This window comes from Fringilla coelebs (assembly GCF_963513975.1).
Source record: "Fringilla coelebs genome assembly, chromosome: 10".
Lineage (NCBI taxonomy): Eukaryota > Metazoa > Chordata > Aves > Passeriformes > Fringillidae > Fringilla > Fringilla coelebs.
The window spans coordinates 22,168,226-22,186,848 of record NC_140036.1 but is presented as its reverse complement, the minus strand read 5'-3'; the positions used below and the strand labels follow the sequence as shown (position 1 = coordinate 22,186,848).

General features: G+C 45.4%; 1 protein-coding gene across 1 annotated transcript in view; it reads left to right on the top strand.

The window, feature by feature from the left end:
- The window catches only part of LOC311157514 (uncharacterized protein), a gene marked incomplete at both ends in the record, with an annotated part of 182,574 nt that overhangs the window by 151,140 nt on the left and 12,811 nt on the right, over positions 1 to 18,623 (top strand). Inside the window, 8 exons of the mRNA XM_084212244.1 lie at positions 1,812 to 1,940; positions 6,285 to 6,413; positions 11,522 to 11,650; positions 13,040 to 13,168; positions 14,484 to 14,609; positions 15,174 to 15,302; positions 16,967 to 17,095; positions 18,135 to 18,266. Coding sequence (XP_084068370.1) covers positions 1,812 to 1,940; positions 6,285 to 6,413; positions 11,522 to 11,650; positions 13,040 to 13,168; positions 14,484 to 14,609; positions 15,174 to 15,302; positions 16,967 to 17,095; positions 18,135 to 18,266 — 1,032 coding nt within the window. The remainder of the gene's footprint in view (positions 1 to 1,811; positions 1,941 to 6,284; positions 6,414 to 11,521; positions 11,651 to 13,039; positions 13,169 to 14,483; positions 14,610 to 15,173; positions 15,303 to 16,966; positions 17,096 to 18,134; positions 18,267 to 18,623) is intronic.

Genomic DNA, 18,623 nt, shown 5'->3' with positions numbered 1-18,623 from the left:
GGAATCAGTGAAGCCATCACCACTGACAAAATATCAGGCAGTCCTTGAAGTTCTTTCTCTGGGCTTTCTGTTCTATTTAGTCTGCTTTTTACCCCCCCCCTTTTTTTTTTTTTTGTGTGTGTGTGTATATATATATATATATGTATGTTTAAAATTGCACATATATATGTGTGTGTGTGCGCGCACGATTATGAAAATCATTGTTCTTCCCATAATTTTATGCTGCTTTGGAGGTGAAATCTTCACTATCCCTGGATATTTCCTGTGCTCCCCAGGCATCCCTCCCTTCTCCCTGCAGGCTGGGCTCCTTCCCCTGGCAGGAGCTCAGTTCTCTGTCGGGGTGGCTGGATCCTGACACGCATCACAGCAGCCTGTGCCCGCTGGAGCAGGGGCAGATTCTCTGTGCTGTGGACTGTGAAATCATTTGTGAAGTGCTCTGACCCTTTGCCTTCACCTTGAAAAGCCCCAGCTCTGGGCTAAACACCTGAAGGGAGCTCTGCTGGGAGCCCCACACCTCTTGTTGCACGGCAGCACCATTACCCTTGCACAGGTTCTCTGACTGAAATTTCAGCTGAACAGGAACCATGGAGAAGGATCAAGCTTTTAAGGCACAAGTGCATCTTTATGTATTTATTTGTTAAGCAGTGATGTGCATCTTTGGGAAGAGGAAGGGATTTCACCTGTAAGTGCAAAAAAATTGATTCTAACATACATTTAAAAAACATCCCATTTTTTGACTCTTTGAAAGCCAAGAAATACTGAAGGTACCTTGCTCTTCTCCCAGCTCCTCTGTAAGACACACAGTTGGCAGAGTCACTGAGCTGCAGGAGCAGCTGAATTCCTGCCAGCTCCAATCACTGCCCACCCATGGCACCAAACAAACAGCACCAAATCCACCCCCCTATTCCAGACATGGAGCTGTCTTTGAGGACTCTTGTTTTCTGTTCTCACTGATTCCTTCCAGATTGCCTGAAAATCACTTTGTTGCTGTAAATTCTAAAATCATAGACTTCTAGAAGAGATCTGGCAATAATCTCCATAACTCATTTAGAGGGATGTTCACAAGACCTTCAAACATGAGTAGAGGCCCTGTAATATTGCATTGAGCCAAGTCTATCTCTGTGTTTCAGCCTGTCCAAAATATCCAACGTGAATTAGGCAACTGGCCCTGGTCTTAATTGATTTTCCTATAATCCTGGAAGAAATTATTTTCATTCTCAAATGTTTTCTTTCTGCTGATAGTGAGTACCATGCAAATGTTTAAAAACTCCTCACATTAACTGCTGTTGAAATGTAATTGTTAATCTGTCCCCCAGATGTAATGTTTTCACTTGAATCTTTCAAAGCAGAGCATGAAGGTAAAGTGTGCAGCATTCAGTTTGGAGCTTTGTGAAGGCAACCAACACATTTCATATTTTCTCCAGCTTTCTGGGGAAAGAGGATTTGCAGGAAAACAGAGGAGCTTCTTTCCTCCCAGCTGATGAAGTCCCAGAGATGTGCACATAAGCAACTCCAGACCAGTGGGCAAAGTGTCATCATGCAGAACCTGTGAAGTCTCAGGCTCTGCAATAGAAGGTGTTCGCTTTCTGTGCAGAATTTAGTCTCTCAGCACTCTGGAATTTTTCTAAAATAGATCTTAAATGTAGCCCAACTTACCTGAACCTCAAGGGGAGCACTCAAATCTAACTTTTAAGCCGTTGCCTTGATTATTTTGGAAATAGTCAGATTTCCCATGCATGTAAAAATTCCCCATTGATCCCTGATCTGCTCTGGCACTAACCCATCATCTGGTTGTGGTTCCTGTGCTGCAGGGTGCCCCGAGGGGAGCTTTGGCCCGGGCTGTGAGTCCAGCTGCCAGTGCCAGAACGGAGCTGCCTGCGACCACGTCAGCGGAGCCTGCACCTGCACGGCGGGCTGGACAGGAACCTTCTGTGAAAAAGGTACTGCTGCTCCCCCTGGTCCCTTCAGGATTCATGGAGAATTTGTCTTGGTTTCTATTCAGAGAGCAGGTTTTACAATTGACAGCATTGGATGTAAACGAACCACTGAACTTTATTGGAAGCCGATACTGAAATGTGAACTCCCCTCCTAGCTCAGCAGAGCATCGTGCTGGGTGCCAAATGTTGGGCACGTGTTTTCACAGGGTTAAAATTAGATATATGCTTAAGGCTTCTGCTGTATCACATCTTTATGAAGACTCTTTTCAAGTAGAGTCCCACTGTTTGAGCACTGAGCAGGGAGAGGCTTGTTCAGCCTTATGCTTGCTTGTTTCCTGTGCCTCCCTGAAGCGATTTCGAGAAAAACATGGATGTGTGCATCATCCCTGTGGAACTCTTCAAGAACAGATTCACTTCTAACTTAAATAAATCCAATTCTATTCTATCTGCTCTTCTATCACCTAGTCATTTGGTAAAGTGTTGGAAAGGTTGGACTGGATTCTTTAGCTACATTGTGGTGAGTCAGTCCGTGGCATTATCACAGGAGGTTGCTGTCGTGCTGCATCATTTTGCAGATTTTTTTGTATAAAAAAATACAAGAGAAACAACACAAGGCCATTCAGGCACTGTGAAAGTTAAGCGTAGGTGATTGAAGATTCTGCAAATTATGGTATTTGAACCAAAGTCACAACTATTTTGCATGGAAAGCAGCTTTATCAGCCAGTTTCAGCAGCGAGGATGGAGGGAAGGGACATCTCTTGCAGGCAGCTGCTGCCCTCTCATGGGAAGGAAGATGCTCCACAGCCTGACCAGGAGTGTGGCAAAGCGCCTACAGGTTGGAGCTGATATTCCTTGTTGTTTCCCTGTCTTTCTTACCAGGGACTATGATACAAAATAAAAATTCTTTCCAAGGTTCTGCTGAAAATTGCACCTTATAATTCATGGTATCTCCACTATGTCCCTTTTTAATACAATTTAGCTGAAATCTGTTTTCCTAAATCTAGTGGGTCTTTTAAATTATTGTATTTTATTGGAAAAAAAACCTGAGGCAGTTGTCTGTGTTGTTGTGTAAATCTCTTCATTACAGCAGGAATTATAATGGGAACAAAGAGCCCTTTGCCAGAATAGGTGTGAGGAATATGGAGAAAACTGGGGGATTCTATTGATGGGAAAAAAAGAACAAATCTCTGCTTCCAAATCAGTCATGTTGGACATTTTAATCTTTTTTTAATTCCTGAAAGAAGATTGTGGAGGGGAGAGTGAAATTCAGGGCTCTGCGAAACACCCTTTTCAGCGTGTTTTCCCTCAGGAAGGCAGAGTGTTTGCTCTCAGCTGACCTGGGTTACCTCTTAACTTAGGAAATTTCAACCAGAACAGTTTGGCAGCCTCCAAAAGATGCCGAGGGAGGAGAACATGTGGGTGGTTTGCCCTTGGTAGAACCCTCTTGGCACCTTCTCTCGGAGGAGCTGCGGCGCTTCTGTTTGGAGTGACTGGGAGACTGGCAGGGTTTCCTTCTGGCAGGGATGTGCTTTTTGCTGTCCTCTTGGCAATCCACCCACGTTGGCCAGGCTCTGTGCCTTGCAGGCAGAAATTCACATCGAGCCCTGGACTTCAAACATCCTGCGGGTGCCTCAGCCCGGGGCTGGGAAGGACTGCTCTGTCATCACAGAAGGGTTGAAACCCACACTGCTGCACCCTTCGAGGTTTAAAGTCCTGGGAGAAGACAGTCCCTTACAAAATGGGATTTTGATTGATGTTAGTAATGAATATCATCCCTGCACAGCAAGGGTGTTTGAACCTGCAGTCGTTGCTTTTGGAATTTTGCATTGTGGCAGTACAGGATCTGGATTCAAGCTGAGACTGCAGAAATCCCAAAATTCAGATTTTTAGTTTTTGTTTGGGGAAAGTTTCTTCCCATTTTGGTGGGAAACTGCTGTTTCTTTTCATTAATATTCTGTCTTCAGTATGAATTAAGGCTTCATAGGTTTAGGTACCCTGTTGTACATAGGGTTGTTTACCCTGTTGTACAACAACCTATGTTGTAAACAATATAGGTTGTTTACCCTGTTGTAAAACACCACTTCAGTGACCATTTCCAAGCTTATTTCCTATAATTTCCATTTCCAATTTCCTATAATCTTTTATTAATATTTATTCAAATTGTTAATGTAATCTTAGTCCTTGCTGAGTCTGAATCTCTCTATATAATCTGTCAGTAAATGCAGGTAACAGCCAAACCCACCCCATCATCATCATCATCATCACCCAGCAGCACAGGACAGTTTCCAAACTCACTCAGAGCAGGAGACACTTTTGCTCCAGGGCTGCTGTTTTATGATACCTTGCTGTGAATTATTCAGGAGATGACTGAACTTCTGTGCTCTGAGCCACAGGATGCTGACAAAAGACCTCACACTCTTCAAAGCACTGTTGTCTGTCCATCAGCATCTCAGCTCTGCTCTGCCCCGAGTCACCTTTGATCAGCTGCTCTTCATCTGGTACCACTCAGTGGTGCTGCTGCCTCTGCAGTTGTGCTGTGGTCACATTTAATAATGATGGGGGAGAATAAAGCTATCAAGACATTCTCTGAAAGAAAATTAGACGTTTCTGAAGGTGCTACATGCCTGCTCCATCTTTCAGCCCTGCTCAGCGCTTTGTGAAAATGAACCTTGTGAATCTTGTCACTCTTTCTAAGGAGTTTCAAAAGCAGCAAAACTGTTTCAGTTGCAGAGCAGGTAACGATTGCAAATAAGGCTGAAAAAAAAAATAATCTACAAAGAAATTATTTCAGTCTGTGAGAGCAATCTAGGAAAGGCTTCCTTTGAATTTTCTTGAAAGCAGCAAGCGATACAAGCAGAACACTGATGAAATAATGTCTGTTTCTTCACAAGGTCTCACATTACCAAAGGAAAATGAATCATTTTTGGTGGATGCTGCTAGCAGTGCCACCAGCCAGTTTCCATATGTGAGTGGTAAAAAAAAGGGACAGAAGAGTCCAACAGTGGAAGATGTACAGGGAGAACTCACTGGGAATGTTCAAGGCCAGGTTGGATGGGGCCTGGAGCAGCAGTGGAAGGTGTCCCTGCCCATGGCAGGGGTGTTGATGGCAGGTAATCTTTAAGGTCCCTTTGATCCTAAACCATTCTTGGATGGCACCAGTGTTACTCTGACCTGGTAGACAGCTGTGAATTAGGGTGCAGGGTTGCTGGTCCGTGTAGATGGTGGTAATCATTGTAAGATTCTCTAGGGAACCCAGTCATTCTGATTTCATGGTAGAAGTGTGAGGATTGGATTTTAAATAAGAGTTTATATTGAACAAGGAAGACAATGAGGTAAGTTTTACTGAACTACTGCTTATTTTACTAAATTTACTGCTTATTTTACTGAATTTACTGCTTATTTTACCGAATTTACTGCTTACTTTACTGAATTACTGCTTATTTTACTGAATTACTGCTTATTTTGTGAGCACCATCACTCCTGAGGTTGATTCAGGGATTCTGTGGAAAGAATGATGTACAGTTGTGTATCTATAGATCTGTTATTACTCAGTGTAACATAAGATGCTGTACTGTGTGACATAATATATGCACTTACATAATCTAAACACACACACAGAGGTTGAATTAAGGCTACATGGAGAATATATTTTTAAACTCTGCATAGGAGCCTTAGTGTTCTTGTAATGCAGCATTTGGGGTATGATGTGGCCCAGTTACAAGCACTGGTCCTTGTGTTCACTGCTGTCAGCACTGGTACAGGTAAATATTGAATCCATGGGGCTGCTCTTCCTTAGTCCAGGTTCAGTTCCAGATGTAGGTGCAGAGCTTCTTCATCTCCCTGGGGTTGTTTTGCTGTGTTTAATTTGTCTTGGTCTTCTCTGCTCGTTCACTTTGCCAGTTTCTCATTCCAGCACTGAACTGCACCACTGTGGCTTAGGTTCACTGTTAAAGAATCTTTAGAAAAGTGTCAGGACAGTAAATGGGAGCAGAAGTTTTGCATTTCCAGAGGGAGGGAGGTCAGCAGGGATGGCCCTGGAGTCTTGTGTTACGTTGAATGATTTCCTCTGTCCATTACAGAGGCACAAGGAACAGCTTGTGTGAACCCAACTCCGTTCTCTCACTTGTTTTATGGCTTTTCAATATTCTCAGCCCTGTTTTCCTGTGCAGGAATCTGTTGCTTGTGTGAAAGGGTCACATTTTTCCAAGGTGCACTGTGGCAGAACTGGGCAGGCTTAACCCTTGGTGCGACTTCGGTTGTTAAGCATCCGTAAAAAGACGGAGATGGAGTCTGTGCAGGAAAAAAGAAGCAGGAGCTGTGCTAAAAAAGAATGTTTTGCATTTCCAGCTTGTCCAGACGGATTCTTTGGGATTGACTGCCACCAGGTGTGCAAGTGCAAGAATGCTGCTGGCTGTGACCACGTGCTGGGCTGGTGCCACTGCCTGCCGGGCTGGCTGGGGGAGAGCTGCGAGCAGCGTACGTACACCCTGCTCCCACACCCCAAACCTCCTCTGGGGATGGGACAGTGCCCTGCAGGGCACACTTCCACATGGGCCACCTTCCTTCCCAAATATGCCCAAAAAAAGGAACAATTTTTGGTGGCTGTGTAAAATCACCAGCTCCTTTTAATGTTCTTTTTTTGTTTTTTAACTCGTCAAACGTGATAAGCATCAGGTTTTAAATAGCAGAGCTGTCTCCTGCCATATGACAGCTCCCTGCTTTTTATTTTTGTGTGACATTAAGAGATTAAATGTTGTGTATCTGTTTCTGGTGTATCTCATCTAATTATCAATTATAAAGTGTCAGATTACAAAACGTGCAAAGTGGAAAAATCAGACCTGGCACTATTTTGTTATTTGAGTGTGACAAAATAGGTTTTTTAATAATTACTAGGGAAGTTATTTCTTTTAAAATAAATTTCAGCTTCCTAGATGTTCACAAGTGTGGATTATCCCACAGTTTTTAAGTCAACAAAGTGCTTGTATGTATACATATGTCAAATTGGCTATTCTGTGAAATTTTTCATTGCATTTCATGGGAAATTAGGTTATTTTCTTTAGCTGCATGGCATTACATATGGAGATCACTGAGCCTATCTGCAAAGTTTAGCAAATAAGTGGGCTTTTTAAAGATTTTTCAGGTTTTAGCTTCTCAGCTTCCTTGTTTTCCTTTAGGATGATGTCATGGTCTAAGCTTCCTTTTGAAAATATGAGTGCTGTCTGCAGGACTGGGGTGTAGAGCTGGGCTCCAGGGCAGCTTCACAGCGAGCCAGCTCTGGGAGGGAACACTTCTTTAGTCCATAGGTCATGGCTTTCTGCAATAGAAAGGTGGTTTAATTTAGAAAATGGAGAGAAATGTGGTTTGGATTGAGGCAGTGCTGTTCTTCAGCCATACACTATTTTATCATCAGCCCTGTTTGAGGGCAGTGCTTGCTCTTCACAGTATTTTCCCCCACCACCCAGCACAGCCCATCTTCTGAGAAGGCTTCTTCTGCAAAATCCCCTGCTCTTTTGTGCACAGGTGGGTCAGTTCTGCTCAATCTTCCCCATTTTAGACACTTTTCCTTACATCCCACCACTGCAGTTTTTTGCCTCCCCATGCCCTCCCAGAGGAGCACTTGGCTCTCCCCCTCCCACCACCTGAAGACACTGGTGGTAGCACAGTGTACATTAGTAGAGTGAGCACAGAGAGAAGCAGCCCAGAGTCACTTTTCCATCCCACAGGGCAGAAGAGGTGCTGCTGAACAGGTGCAATATTTGCTCCTTGGTCACAGTTCATTTTTGCTGTCCAGGCACAGCCCTGGCAATGTGTCACCTTGCCCCTTCCCCAGTCCTTAGCATTAGGGATGGGAGGCTTTACTGCATATTTCATTAAATTCAATTAAGAGGTGCAGCTCCTTCTCCATGGCCTCTAGTGCCCTGCTTTACTCACATTAAGGAAGAAACCCTATTTATTGTCTTGTGCCAGAGCCATTAGAGCTTTGTGCTGGGCTGATTTATTCCTCCTACTGGTGAAGGTGCCAAAACCCCCGAGGCCTCCACGAGTGAGAGAGGGAGGTCAGCTAACAGTGCAGGGTGTCTCCTCCTTTCCTCCTGGCCAAGTGAGGGATCTTCATTTTGATTTTACCACTGGGCCTCGTCCCTGCTGCTCCAGAGCTGCTCAGGGTGGGAGGGAGCTCAGCACTCCCCATCCTCCCAGGGTGTTTAATATTCACCTTGCCTGTTCCTGGGACCCACCAGCTCCAGCAGCTGGAAGGACAGCACTCGTGTGGAAGTAATCAGATTGCAGGCAATGTGCTGGAGGATATTGAGGAATAATTTTGGCATCATGGGATTTGAATTGATCCTAAGCCAGCCATGCAGTGAGTTTTATACTCTGCTATCTAATTACAGGCAGTATGGACAGTGATGCCTTTTGTTGAAGCTGCCTAATGCTTTCCATTACCAGACCCTCAGTTTCAGTTGTTTGAAAATGAATTATGTTAATCTGGGCTGAAATCTGCCAAGCAAGCTCTGCCTCAGCTTCAGTTTGTGCTTGGAGATTTTATTTGGGGATTTTTTTTGAGTGTCCACCTGAGGTATTTTAGGTTTCCAGGAAAGAGGCTTAGGAAAAGTATGTTGCCTATTCTCTCTTCTTTTTTTTTTGTTTGTTTGTTTTTTGTTTGTTTGTTTGTTTGTTTTTTTGTTGTTGTTGTGTTGTTTTAATGAGCTGTTTCACTGAGTGCTTTGATACCTCAGTGATACAGAAGTGAGGACCTGACATTTAGCATTTCTTTGTGACAGAGATGTAACCTTCCTTTCTGAATACCCCATCCCTGGAAGTGTTCAAGGCCAGTTGGGTGAAAGGAGCAACCTGATCAAGACAGGGGGGTTGGAAATTTATGATCTTTAGGGCCTCTTCCAACCCAAACCATTCTGATTCACTGCAAATTCATCCAAAGTTTGCAAACTTAAAAAAAGCCAACCAAACCCTCCAAAAATCTCATGCTGCATATGGTCTGTAGCAGATGTACACAATTCAACATCTGAATTTTGCCTTAATTCTGTCAGCACTAAACATGCCTCTTTCTGGAGCTGTTGGAGCTCAGCAGAATCTTGACTGAAGTGGCTCCTTGTGGTAAAAAAGAGACCACACTGGTTTGAAAAATAAATAACTACAGAAAAATTTGCTCTGCCAGAGGCACTGATAACAGGGGTTTGACATTTCATGGCGTGTGAGCACTTGAATTTGCAGATTCCCTGTTCTTTTAAAGCTAAAGCTTCATTTTGTGGAGAATAATCCATTAAAGTCACTTGAAATCAAAGCTATTGGACACCCTATAGAACATTAGAGCCCATCATTTTCCTTTTCTCCTGGGCAGTTTTGATGGCTGTTGACTTCTAGTCTGGAAGAAAAGTCTCCAGTTTCATGTGTTCCTTACTCTGCATGCAAAAATGGATCTTAAAGACTGCAAACAAATAAATCCTCCTCTTGCAGAGGAAAGATACTAAGAGGAAAATTTTGGACCAGGAGGAAATCTATTAATTTAAACCTCTGGATTAAATGATCTCTTTTCTCTCATCGAGAAGAAGGAAAAGGCCCAGGGATATTTGTACATTCAGTTGTGGAACTCCATGAAATAGCTTCAGTATATCACTTTTTCCTTAAATCTAAAGAAAAGTACTTTGAAAATCAGGATTGTCCCACCAGAAAGCAAAACAACATTTGTGTCTACCCAGTAGAACAGTTAAAATTTTCTTCTCCACAAATTTCTGTGTTCTTACCAGAATTTTCACTGAAACACCCTATTGTCTTTTTGGTAAGTGTAACAAGACCTTTGCACACATACTCCAAAAACCTCCCACAAACCACTGGTAACCAGTCAGGGGATCTGGTGATGAGCTGGTTTTTCCTTTGGCTTGGTTGTGCTATAGTTCTGGTCTGTATTGTGGAAATATTTAGTTCTGCTCCCAAAATCCGAGCCAGAGCTCTGTAGATGTGCTGAACTTTTCACTTGGCAACCAAGCTTCATTTGCAGAACAAACTTTTAGCTGTGATGGGATTGAGCTCCTGCTCTTTCTTGTGGTTTCAACATGGATGGGGTCCAAGTGATGACAAGAACGAGCAGTGTAGAAAAGAAGTCCAGGGAGAAATGGTGTCTGAGAACCAGGCTGGGAAGCTGGAAGCCTTTCTCAGATGGGGAGAAAAGGGCTGAGAATGGGTCAGAGACTCTCAACCAAGTTCATCTCGAAGATCAAGGTGGTTTCACACCTCCCTTCTGTCCCCAGGGACTTGCTCTCCCACAGCACTGCATCATGTTCACGGACTCCCTGAAAGGCAGAGGAGTTTAGGTGAAAATTCATGTTTGGCGATGAAACCTGGAAGATGTCACATTCAGTGAGTGCAGGACACTCTCCTGGATCGGGGATCCAGGCTTTTTTTGCCTCTCCAATGCATGCCAGAGGTGCTGCAGGGATGAGAAGCTCTGACAGGAGCCCCTGCAAGGCAGGACAAAAACCGTGCAAGGAGGTGATCTAGCTCCATCAACACCCTTTGTATTATTTTGGGTGATATCTGAAGAAAACAGGGCAGCAGAACTGTCAGTTCTCCACCATCCAAAGCTATCCAAATCTCCAGTGCAGTGGAGACTGCAGGAATTTTATCACTGCCATTTTTCACGGGCAGCAGCGCTGAAAGCAGAGCGTTTGCTTACCAGATGACTGCATTAAGTTTTCACCTGGGACCCAGCTGCTTAACCAAACTCATTGAAAATATCACCCCTCTCTGACCAAAGAATGGGAGTCTGGCTGAGCAGAGGCACCCAGCTGTGAAAAATGAACACTGAAAACAATGAAGTTGTCAGTTCTCTTACCAGGATGCAAATAAATACTGGCTCTGTCAGGCTGGCAGTTCTGCTGGACCATTAGTTTAGCACAAAGACGTTCTGCAGAGCAGGGGATGACAGCTGATCCATCACCCCCAGTGATCCAGCCCCTCCATAGAAACCTCTTCAGAATGGGCTGTGATACATATTTTTAACCCACATTATTAGGTTAGGCTTTCATAAGACACATTATCTCTAAACTGCAGAGTGTTGCAGAGCAGTTTCAGTTTATGTGATCTTAATTTGCAGAATATATATTTTTTTAAATGCTTTTTGCAGTTTATATAAGGGCTGCTATTGTGGAATTAACAGTGCTGAGTTCAGAGTAGAACTTGATGATCTTAAAGGTCTTTTCAAACCTAAATGAGTCTATTATTGTTTCTAGAGTCAGACATGGTTAATATATGGAGTTTTATATATAAATATATATTTCCAGGAATGGTGAAGTCACCATTCCTTGAGGTGTTCAAAAAGCAAGTAGACCCTGCACTTTGTGATTTGGTTTAAGGATCATGATGGTGTTTGGCCAAAGGTTGGACTGATGATCTTGAAGATCCTTTCCAGCCTTAATATTCTATGATTTTATATGGATTTAGACACCCTTATGAAGTGAAAAATGCTGCTGGAGCACAGCTCCAACCTGATTTCCCTGTCACTGCATTGTGCTCTGTGCCTCCTTGGATGCTTCCTGATGGGGTTTTATGGAATTCTGTCCTTGCAGCCTGCCAGGAGTACAGCTATGGGCCAGGCTGCAGGAGCGCTTGTCACTGTCACAACGGAGCTCTCTGTCACCACGAAACCGGGACGTGCCTCTGCAGCCCAGGCTGGAAAGGAGCCACCTGCCAAGAAGGTACAGTTGGAAATTCAAACCCCTGCCTCTGGATTTTAGGGGGGAAAAATAAAACCTGTGTTTGGGGAAAACTCACTGGTATTTTAGCTCTCAGCTCGTTGCCCTGTGTTGTGGTTGGGTTTGGATCTGCAGTGACGTGAATTGGTCCATTAAATTAATCTGTGGCACTGTGTTGTAGGATCCCAGAGTTCACAGGGCAGAGGGGTGAAACAGCCATAAACTGGAAAGAGAGCTGATTTGGAAGGCTGATGAAGGGAGAAAAGGTCCATAAAACTCCCAATTACGACGCTGAAATGAAGCTCTGTTTCTTTTCTGTGGGCTGCTTTGCTGTCCCATGCACCAGACTGATCCTCGGCATTACCTTGTGCTGTTCCAGACAGAGCCTAAATCCGGAACATGTGAAAGGCATTGAGCCTTCCAGCCTTGGCAGTCAGACCCATACATGAGGCTTAAGCACAAGCCCAGCTCCACAGAGCCTTAAGAAGAGGCTGGCAAAGAAAGGCTGCACTGTGGCTTGCACTGCACATCCTAATCCGTGCATCCCAGGCAGTAGGAAAATCTGTCCATCCCCGTAGAAGCTCCTTGATATGAAGAAAGAAGCCTTTCCATGAAGAATTTAAAAATTGGGAAGACACCAAATTGTTCTTGCTGACATGTACCTAAATTTTTGTTTTGCCTGGAGGCCACAAATACAAAACTAAAATGAAAGTTTAAAAAGCTGTTTCAAACGCACATTTTCTCTTCAAATACACATTTGGGGATTTCTTTTCTCTTTGAAGTGAGGATGTAGAACAATTATGTGAGGCTTGGGGAGCCATCCTCTGGTTCTTGTGCTTTTCCAAAGTCAGATCTTGTCCCTGTTTCTGTCTTAAATGGGTGTCACCCTAGCACATGGCAGAGGTGTGTGATGTTTTTCCAGAAAATTGGGTTCTATCCATATAAACTGATTGTGGTAGGAATGAATAGACTTCCCTAATTAAAATCAGGTAAATGGTGAAATGTCATCAGCCAGTTGTGGGCAGCAGGATCAGCTGGAGAAGGAGCTGTGATTTTAGGAGGACTGTACAAAGAAATTCTGAGAACAGGGAAATCAAGAACTGCACTCCCACTGTTGAGAAAGCTGGAAGGAACAAAAAAATAGGTTTTGTAGGTACAAAGAGAAAGTCTCAAGGTTATTTGGTGGGTCACTAATTCACTTCATCACCTGCTTTGCTCCAAGACCAGCTTTACAATGATCAGAATAACTCATTTCTGGTTGCGTCCCCATTTCTGCTCGGTTGTGCCTCCCACGGCACCTTCCAGAAGGGCTGTGAGGTGGGAGAGGTGGTGTGGAACCTGTGTCCTCCTCCTGCACCTCCTGATGGAAGGTTTTCCTGCCTCCCCTTGCAGCCTGTCCCCCAGGGTGGTACGGAGCAAACTGCCTGCAGCGCTGCCTCTGCCACGGCCAGGCCACCTGCAACCCTGTCAGCGGCGAGTGCCAGTGTCCCCAGGGCTGGACAGGGACAGCCTGTGAGCTGGGTGAGTGCCAGGGCTGGATGGGGACAGCTGTGAGCTGGGTGAGTCCCAGGGATGGATGGGGACAGCCTGTGAGCTGGGTGAGTCCCAGGGATGGATGGGGCAGCCTGTGAGCTGGGTGAGTCCCAGGGATGGATGGGGCAGCCTGTGAGCTGGGTGAGTCCCCAAGGCTGGATGGGGACAGCCTGTGAGCTGGGTGAGTCCCCAAGGCTGGACAGGGACAGCCTGTGAGCTGGGTGAGTCCCCAAGGCTGGACAGGGACAGCCTGTGAGCTGGGTGAGTCCCAGGGCTGGACAGACACAGCCTGTGAGCTGGGTGAGTCCCCAGGGCTGGATGGGGACAGCCTGTGAGCTGGGTGAGTCCCCAGGGCTGGATGGGGACAGCCTGTGAGCTGGGTGAGTGCCAGGGCTGGACAGGGACAGCCTGTGAGCTGGGTGAGTGCCAGGGCTGGATGGGGACAGCCTGTGAGCTGGGTGAGTCCCCAGGGCTGCACAGGGACAGCCTGTGAGCTGGGTGAGTCCCCAAGGCTGGACAGGGACAGCCTGTGAGCTGGGTGAGTGCCAGGGCTGGATGGGGACAGCTGTGAGCTGGGTGAGTCCCCAAGGCTGGACAGGGACAGCCTGTGAGCTGGGTGAGTCCCCAAGGCTGGACAGGAACAGCCTGTGAGCTGGATGAGTCCCAGGGATGGACAGGGACAGCCTGTGAGCTGGGTGAGTCCCCAAGGCTGGACAGACACAGCCTGTGAGCTGGGTGAGTGCCAGGGCTGGATGGGGACAGCCTGTGAGCTGGTGAGTCCCAGGGCTGCATAGACACAGCCTGTGAGCTGGGTGAGTCCCCACCACCCTCTCCAGCCCTCCAGCACCTCGGTCCAGTCCCTCTGGAAGTTCAGTTCTGCTGGGGTCTGGTTTGCGACAAGCTGGAGGAAAAAGGATGGAAAACACCAGGTGGGGAGAAGTTAAAAAAAATCGGGTTGTTTATTCAGAAATGAGAAGGCTGAGTGGAGACATGATATTGGAACTTGAACATATCCATGGTGCTGGAAACTTGCTGAGCAGGGGAGAGGAATAAGCTGTCCTTTGTCCCTTGGGAATAGGGAAGACAGGTAATGAGCTCCATTTAAGGAGAAAGAAAGAAAGAAATCCTTTAATAGGGAAAATGGTGTATTTCTAGAGAATTTTGCCAAAGGAGGTTTCAAAATTTCCTTCGCTGAAGGTTTTTAAGCCCAGTTTAGGTGGCTCATCATATTGCAGAGGCATGAGGGAGTTCCTGCTGGGGTTGCTCCAGCCTGGCCCTCATCATCCTCCCCATTCCATTTCAGAGTGTGGGGACGGGCAGTTTGGAGAGGGCTGTGAGCAGAACTGCAGCTGCCACCACGGGGTGTGTGACCAGCCCTCAGGGAAGTGCCTCTGCCACGCTGGCTGGACCGGGGACCGCTGTGATGTTGGTAAGGCCAGCTCCTTCTGCAAATCCTGCATTTGAACCACCAGCCATTTCTGCCAGTTTTCTATTTTCTTTCTTAAATCTCCAGTATTCTGCAGGCCAGTCAGGATTTATGCACTCTCACCCCATCTCAGACCCACAGGCAGGTCTCTGCCCAACCATGCCCTTGTCCAGGCTAACAAGATAATAATGAGAACTCGTGACTCTTTCCAGAACCCCAACACAGCTTGGCCCTGATTGGCCAAAGAGTGAAAACAATTCACATGAAACCAATAAAAAAAATCACCTGTGGGTAAACAATCTCCAACCACATTCCAAAGGAGCAAAACACAGGAGAAGAAAATCAGATAATTATTATTTTCCTTTTTCTCTGAGGCTTCTCATCTTCTCAGGAGAAAAAATCCTGGGTGAAGGGATTTTTCCAGAAAATGTGAATGCCACAGGTAACCTTGACGAATTCCTGAGGGTGCTGATGAGAATAACCAGGAGCAGCCTGGCTGGACGTTGCAGGTACCTTGCCACAGCAGGTAGAAGGCTGCTCTAGGCTGCTCTCTCTGCTCGCCCCCAGGCTGCCCCCCGGGATTTTTCGGCGAGCGCTGCCAGGAGCGGTGTGACTGCGCCCACGGCTGGTCCTGCCACCCCCAGACTGGAGCGTGTCACTGCCAGAGGGGGTGGCGAGGGAGGCACTGTGACAAACGTGAGTGATCAGGGGACAGCTCAGCCCGGGGTGCGTGTCCCCCAAACCCCCAGTACCCGGCTGTGGCCGGGCGTTCTCACACCCTCGTGCCGCGGGGTCGGGCTGGAGGTGCTGGCAGGGATGGGTGCGTGGAGGGGGTGGCTGTGGAGATTTTGTGGGTTTTTTTGTTAAGGTTGGGTGGGATTAAATGTGTGAGGTGGTATTTCTTGTTTGGATTTAGATATTTGTTAGTTTTTATTTATATTATAGTTTTACAAACCGTGAGTTTTATAGTATTTTATTTTAAGAAATTAAAAATTAAGTTGTATTTTTACAAGGGTTTTTTTTAGGGATAAAATGTCTAATTAAGAAATGATACTTAAATTATTTTTTATTTTCAACTTAATAACTGCTTGTTTGTAATGTGCACTTTTTAATCTAATTACATAATACCACCCAAACCTATGAAGAAAAAGGTGAAGAAGGAGGACTAGCTTCTGCCCTAAAACCTCTATCTTGCTTTATATATATTACTATATCTTGTAAATTTAGGTCCACAGATGAGGGGAGAGAATGATGTATCTGACTCTATCTTATTAGAAGGCTAAATTATTACTTTATTATACTATATTATATTAAAGAATACTATACTATACTATAGAATACAGAATAGATACTTAGTGAATGCTAAAAAGATAATAATAATGAAAACTCGTGACTCTTTTCATAGTCCTGACACAGCTTGGCCCTAACTGGCCAATGAGTTAAAACAACTCGCAGCAGAATGCAATGAAACAATCACCTGTGGATGAACAATCTCCAAACACGTTCCACGTGAGCAAAACACAGGAGAAGCAAATGAGATAAGAATTATTTTCCTTTTCTCTGAGGCTTCTCTCTGCCTTTCAGCTTCCCAAGAGAAAAACCCTGAGCAAGAAGATCACGTTCAGAGAATGTAAATACCACAACTGTATTCTAAATATATAGATTTTATATATAGATATCACTATAGAATGTGACATGGTGCAAAGCACCAAGGCTCCATCAGAAAGGTGTATAACAGAGATTTATTATAGCAACACGTTCTTTTATAGTTTTTCAAGATATTTACATTTACTTAAAGACACATTCACCTCCCATTGGTCATAAGAAAGAAACAAAGTTCTCAATAGGTGAACAGGGAGCCACATCATTCTGTGAGCCAGCTAGAGTCTGTATCTTTTAGCTTTCTCTCCTTCATCATGTCACCATGGTAACAGCCTTGGTGTCTTCCTCAGAGAGATAGAGGGCTTTCCTTATCTTGAGGGAGCCTTCGCTGGCTCACAAGAACAGCACAAAATGCTTTTCCTCCATATAGATATATATATAAATATATATTCTATAGATACTATATTCCAAATATATTTGATACTACATATTACTGTATTCAAAAACTTTATGTCTCAACACTTTAAACTCAAAGCTTCCCACCCTGTGATATCCCACACTTCTGTTCAAATCACACACCCACAATCCCAGTCCCAAATTTCAATTTTGAAAGCCCTCCCCATGGCCCCAGGTCAAGCGCAGCATTCCCTTGGCAGTCAGCGCAGAGAGCGTGACAATCTCAGTGAGCAGGGTGGCAGCAGGTGTCCTTGTGTCCTTGTCCCCTCTGCTGGCCCTGACGGGGTTGGTGTCCCCTGCAGCCTGCCTGCCTGGCCGCCACGGCGCGGGGTGCGCGCGGCGGTGCCGCTGCCCCCAGGGACGGCCCTGCCACCACCGGACGGGCGCCTGCCGATGTCCCCCAGGAGCCACCGGCCACGGCTGCCACAAGGGTGAGTTCCTTGGCACGGCACGGTTCCTTCATAATTTATTATTTATCTGTTTATTGAATCAGAATGTGCTGGTGTGGTGCCTGGAGAGGGAGGTGACAGCGACCTGATGGGAGGGGAGATGGCCAAGGGTGCTTGTCCCTCACCCAGATGGTTTGGTGGGCTCCGAGCTCTGTTTGGGCTGCTGGGGTTTGGCCTCTCTGTGTTTGCAGCCAGGGGCTGAACTGGCCCCAGACAGGCTGAGGATGTGCCAGTGGAGCCCTGCCCTGCCCACAGCCAGGAAAGCAGCGGCTCAGCTTCTGTTGGCCTTGTCCCTGCACTGGGCTATCTATTCCTGCTCTCAGAGCTCATGGAAAGGACATTTTCTGCTTTCTTAGCATGGAATTCAGTCCCCCAGAGCTGTATGTGGAAGCAGGCTCCTGTTTGGACCCCAGCTGCAACACCCTGGTTTTGTTCCTCCCTTTGCCTGAGCCCTGCCTTAGCCAAAGGACAGCCAGCAGTAAATAAGAATTGAAAGGACTGACACTGGTGTCCATTATCCTCCACCAGAGGACTCTAAATGCTGACCCACAACCAGGGCAGCTTAATGGGAATGAGATGTAAGAATTAAATGTGGAAGGTCCAAACCCTGTAGGCAGTGTGGCTGTCAGCAGGCAGAAGGAAACCTGTTGATGTTGATGTTTCAGCAGCTTTGCAAGTTTAAACTCTCTGCAAAAGGTAGAATGTCTTTATCCACACGCCTGGTCCCTTGGGAATTATGCTGTTATTTTAGTCAATTTCACCTGACATTTCCCTATGATTTTTTTTCAAGTGACAAGAAAATTGTATCTGGCCCTTGACAGTTGGGCACAAATTGACTGAACAAAACAAAATCAAGCATTCAAGTAACCCCCAAGTAAATGTAATAAATCCAAAGTCCCGGAGGAGAGCGTCATTCCGTAGGCAGGGATTTTATTTAATAAATTTCAGCCCGCTCTTTGTTTGAGCACTATATTTACCAAGACAAATTTAATTTATTGGTTTGCATTTCTTCTTCCCAAAGCTTGTCCAGCAGGCACGTATGGGCAGGACTGTCAGGGAGTGTGCCAGTGCTCTGCTGAGAACCAGGAATGTCACCCTGTCACCGGCCACTGCTCCTGCAGCCCGGGCTACCACGGGGCCCACTGCCACCTCCGTGAGTATTTTGGGGGGTTTCTGCCTTTCTGAAAGAAAACTGAGACTTGCAGGAGCATCTGCTGGAGCTTTGGGTTCATCTGTGGCTGAGAGAAGTAGAGGCTAATTATAGTATAAAAGTTATAGTATTACAAATAAGTTATAGCATAGGAAGTAAGCACAGGGTGTGTTAATTTACACTAAAGTAGTTGTATTATTGCAAGGAATTAATTTTAATTTTTTTTAATTTAAAAAAATTCTAGAAAAAATAATAATGTTAGTTCAAAAATATAATTAATTCAATCCTTCAAATTAATTTTAAACCCACCAGATTTACCAGCTAAATTCTTCCCAATCTCATGCCACACTGAAGAATGTA